The sequence below is a fragment of the Etheostoma spectabile genome, unplaced genomic scaffold, assembly GCF_008692095.1.
Source record: "Etheostoma spectabile isolate EspeVRDwgs_2016 unplaced genomic scaffold, UIUC_Espe_1.0 scaffold314, whole genome shotgun sequence".
Lineage (NCBI taxonomy): Eukaryota > Metazoa > Chordata > Actinopteri > Perciformes > Percidae > Etheostoma > Etheostoma spectabile.
Genome location: NW_022605583.1, coordinates 361,557 through 362,498, shown reverse-complemented (window position 1 = coordinate 362,498; position 942 = coordinate 361,557). Strand labels below are relative to the sequence as shown.

Below are 942 nucleotides of genomic sequence, written 5' to 3'. Positions count from 1 at the left end.
GGGGGGGGGGAGATGTGTAGTCATACAGATGGAGTATGTACACATCAACATCTGGGGGATACAGTGTAAAGAAATCCTACAGTGCATTATTTGTCAAAAGAATAACTGTGGTAATTGTAGACGGAAACTACAAATAAATCAGACATTGTTAGGTTGAAAGCCTCCGTAAGCATCCTTCATAAGATCTTAAATATCCTCTTTTTTCCAGGTCATGCTTTGTTTTTATCAGCTGATAAACCCAGTAACATGCGTTCGGTGCTGCACACCCACCCGTCAGCTGAGCGTACTGGGTGAACAGCTGCTGTGGACTGGGCCCGAGCAGGACCACGCAGTCAATCACCCCGCTCTCAGACAGCCAGTGGACGTCCGTCTGAGGCTCCACCCGCCTCCTCTTCACTGGGGGTGTTCGGCCATCCTGGGGGAGGTAGGGGGTCATCATGCCTTTATGAACGTACATCTTTTGGTATGTTTTCTAAAATGCTTTACCTTGGAAATTCAATTGAATTTGCAAGGTAAAGCATTTTAGAAAACATACCAAAAGATGTACGTTCATAAATTCATTTGTGTTTCTGTGTTTATTTTTTAGACCCATCCTTATTTTAATTAAGTTAAATGAACTTTTAATTCAATCCAGAAGGACTTCCAAAAGCAGCACCAAAACGTACAGTGGTTTACATTATTTTCATAAAAATCTTATACCCTGCCTGGGGATTTGACCAAACAAAAATTCTAGTCACGATTCTGCTTCTCGAACGTTTGGGAATAAGAAAGCAGCTGATGAAAAGCTAAGCTCTGACAGACAGACAGCGGCTTGCATAAGTATACTAGCTAAAGTTGATTAAAAAGAAGAATTAAAAAAAACATCTCTTGGAAATTGATCTTAATGCCTTAATTCAAAAAAATTTGGAAAATCCAACCTTTTAAGGACACCAGTTTTCTTTG

The 942-nt window shown here is 40.4% G+C and overlaps 1 protein-coding gene across 3 annotated transcripts in view; it reads right to left on the bottom strand.

The window, feature by feature from the left end:
- Window positions 1-942, bottom strand: part of ganc (glucosidase, alpha; neutral C) — a 48,521-nt gene that overhangs the window by 34,594 nt on the left and 12,985 nt on the right. For all 3 annotated transcript variants that reach the window (XR_004331146.1, XM_032511015.1, XM_032511016.1), the window contains exon 10: window positions 271-415. Coding sequence is in view for 2 of the 3 variants with exons in the window: in XM_032511015.1 (XP_032366906.1) it covers window positions 271-415 (145 nt within the window). In the remaining variant the exon portion in view is untranslated. The remainder of the gene's footprint in view (window positions 1-270; window positions 416-942) is intronic.